Here is a 2,759-nt window from a genome sequence, read left to right as displayed (position 1 = left end):
TAACCATTTCCTCCAACAGGGAAGATAAGTCACGTGCAATTTCTAAACTCATTCAAATTCCTATACAACTTCATGTAAACTGATGCAAGGGACCAGTACTGTTATTTTACATCATTGTTTTGGGGTGACAAAGTTGCTTAGCATCAAAAACAAAATCTAAAAAAAAGCTCTCTTATACAGTTTGTGAGTATTTCACAACATATACTTGAATGTATTGCGCGATGGCATGACAAGAACCGGCTATCCCGCCCTGTCCCTTACATGTCCAGGCAAAGAATGCGTCCTCCGACAGACAAACCCGGCCCTAAATGTGTGAATAAAACGTCCGTGATGATAATACACACCTGTGATTGGGATGGAGGGCATACCCTTGATTGAGGGTTTCGCCAAGGTAGACAACGTTTGCGATCCTCAGTACTTTGGGATTCCCTTACTGGTAAAATAGAACTCAACTCTCAGAGACACACATGTCGAGACAGACACACCAAGACACACCTGTAGTGACCCACGCATAGATCATTTATCATGAAACAGTTTCAGATGTCGATGAAGTGTTGCACCTGTAATCAAGAAGCCCAAATCCACCATACGGCACGATGGGAACACACTGATTTCCACAGCAAATCAACATACATGATTTCATCATGTAAGCATCTCTAGATTTCATCATGTCATCACTAGGTTTCATCATGTCATCACTAGGTTTCATCATGTCATCACTAGATTTCATCATATCATCACTAGTTTCCATCATATCACTAGTTTCCACCAAAACATCTCATTTTTTCCATCATGTCATCACTAGGTTTCATCATGTCATCACTAGGTTTTATTATGTCATCACTAGTTTTCACCATGCCATCACTAGTTTTCATCATACTGTCACTAGGTTTTATCATGTCATCACTAGGTTTTATCATGTCATCACTAGGTTTTATTATGTCATCACTAGGTTTCATAAGTCATCACCAGGTTTCAACATGTCATCACTAGTTTTCACCATGCCATGACTAGTTTTCATCATACCATCATCGTGTTTCATCGTGTCATCACCAGGTTTCTTCATGCCATCACTAAATTTTATCATATCATCACTAGGTTTTATCTTGTCATTACCAGGTTTCATCATGTCATCACCAGGTTTGATCATGTCATCACTAGGTTTCATCATGTCATCACTAGGTTTCATCATGTCATCACTAGTTTTCAACATGCCATCACTAGTTTTCATCATACCGTCACTAGGTTTTATCATGTCATCACCAGGTTTTATCATGTCAACACTAGATTTCATCATACCATCACCAGGTTTCATCATGTCATCACCAGGTTTTGTCATGCCAACACTAGGTTTCATCATGCCATCACTAGGTTTCATCATTTCATCACCAGGTTTTCTCATGTCATCACTAGGTTTCATCATGCCATGACTAGATTTCATCATACCATCACTAGGTTTGATCATGTCATCACTAGGTTTCATCATGTTATCACCAGGTTTCTTCATGTCAACACTAGATTTCATCATGTCATCACTAGGTTTTATCATGTCATCACTAGGTTTCATCATGTCAGCACCAGGTTTCATCATTTCATCACCAGGTTTCATCATGTCATCACCAGGTTTCATCATGTCAACACTAGTTTTCATCATACCATCACTAGGTTTCATCATTTCATCACCAGTTTTCAACATACCATCACTAGTTTTCATCATACCGTCACTAGGTTTCATCATACCATCACCAGGTTTCATCATGTCATCACCAGGTTTTATCATGTCATCACCAGGTTTTATCATGCCAACACTAGGTTTCATCATGCCGTCACTAGGTTTCATAATGTCATCACCAAGTTTTATCACTAGGTTTCATCATGTCATCACTAGGTTTTATCATGTCATCACCAGGTTTTATCATGCCAATACTAGGTTTCATCATGTCATCACCAGGTTTCATCATGTCATCACTAGGTTTCATCATGCCATGACTAGATTTCATCATACCATCACTAGGTTTGATCATGTCATCACTAGGTTTCATCATGTTATCACCAGGTTTCTTCATGTCATCACTAGATTTCATCATGTCATCACTAGGTTTTATCATGTCATCACTAGGTTTCATCATGTCAGCACCAGGTTTCATCATTTCATCACCAGGTTTCATCATGTCATCACCAGGTTTCATCATGTCAACACTAGTTTTCATCATACCATCACTAGGCTTCATCATTTCATCACCAGTTTTCAACATACCATCACTAGTTTTCATCATACCGTCACTAGGTTTCATCATACCATCACCAGGTTTCATCATGTCATCACCAGGTTTTATCATGTCATCACCAGGTTTTATCATGGCAACACTAGGTTTCATCATGCCGTCACTAGGTTTCATAATGTCATCACCAAGTTTTATCACTAGGTTTCATCATGTCATCACTAGGTTTTATCATGTCATCACCAGGTTTTATCATGCCAATACTAGGTTTCATCATGTCATCACCAGGTTTCATCATGTCATCACCAGGTTTTATCACTAGGTTTCATCATGTCATCACCAGGTTTTATCATGTCATCACCAGGTTTTATCATGCCAACACTAGGTTTCATCATGCCGTCACTAGGTTTCATAATGTCATGACCAGGTTTTATCACTAGGTTTCATCATGTCATCACCAGGTTTTATCATGCCAACACTAGGTTTCATCATGCCACCACTAGGTTTTATCACTAGGTTTCATCATGTCATCACCAG

At 39.0% G+C, this 2,759-nt stretch overlaps 1 protein-coding gene across 1 annotated transcript; it reads right to left on the bottom strand.

Moving 5' to 3' along the window:
• Positions 1-955: 955 nt before the first annotated feature.
• On the bottom strand, positions 956-1,819 carry LOC139465538 (golgin subfamily A member 6-like protein 7). Its single transcript, XM_071247256.1, has one exon. It carries the CDS (start codon positions 1,817-1,819, stop codon positions 956-958), a length of 864 nt encoding a protein of 287 aa, XP_071103357.1.
• Between the last annotated feature and the right edge of the window lie 940 nt (positions 1,820-2,759).

This window comes from Haliotis cracherodii, unplaced genomic scaffold (assembly GCF_022045235.1).
Source record: "Haliotis cracherodii isolate W230 unplaced genomic scaffold, xgHalCrac1.p SCAF_18, whole genome shotgun sequence".
Classification (NCBI taxonomy): domain Eukaryota; kingdom Metazoa; phylum Mollusca; class Gastropoda; order Lepetellida; family Haliotidae; genus Haliotis; species Haliotis cracherodii.
Note: the sequence above shows the minus strand (reverse complement) of the source record. Positions and strands in the feature narration are given on the sequence as shown.

Excerpts from the sequence above, each read along its gene's own strand:
- LOC139465538 (XM_071247256.1), bottom strand. The coding sequence starts at position 1,819 with ATGAAACCTAGTGTTGGCATGATAAAACCTGGTGATGACATGATAAAA.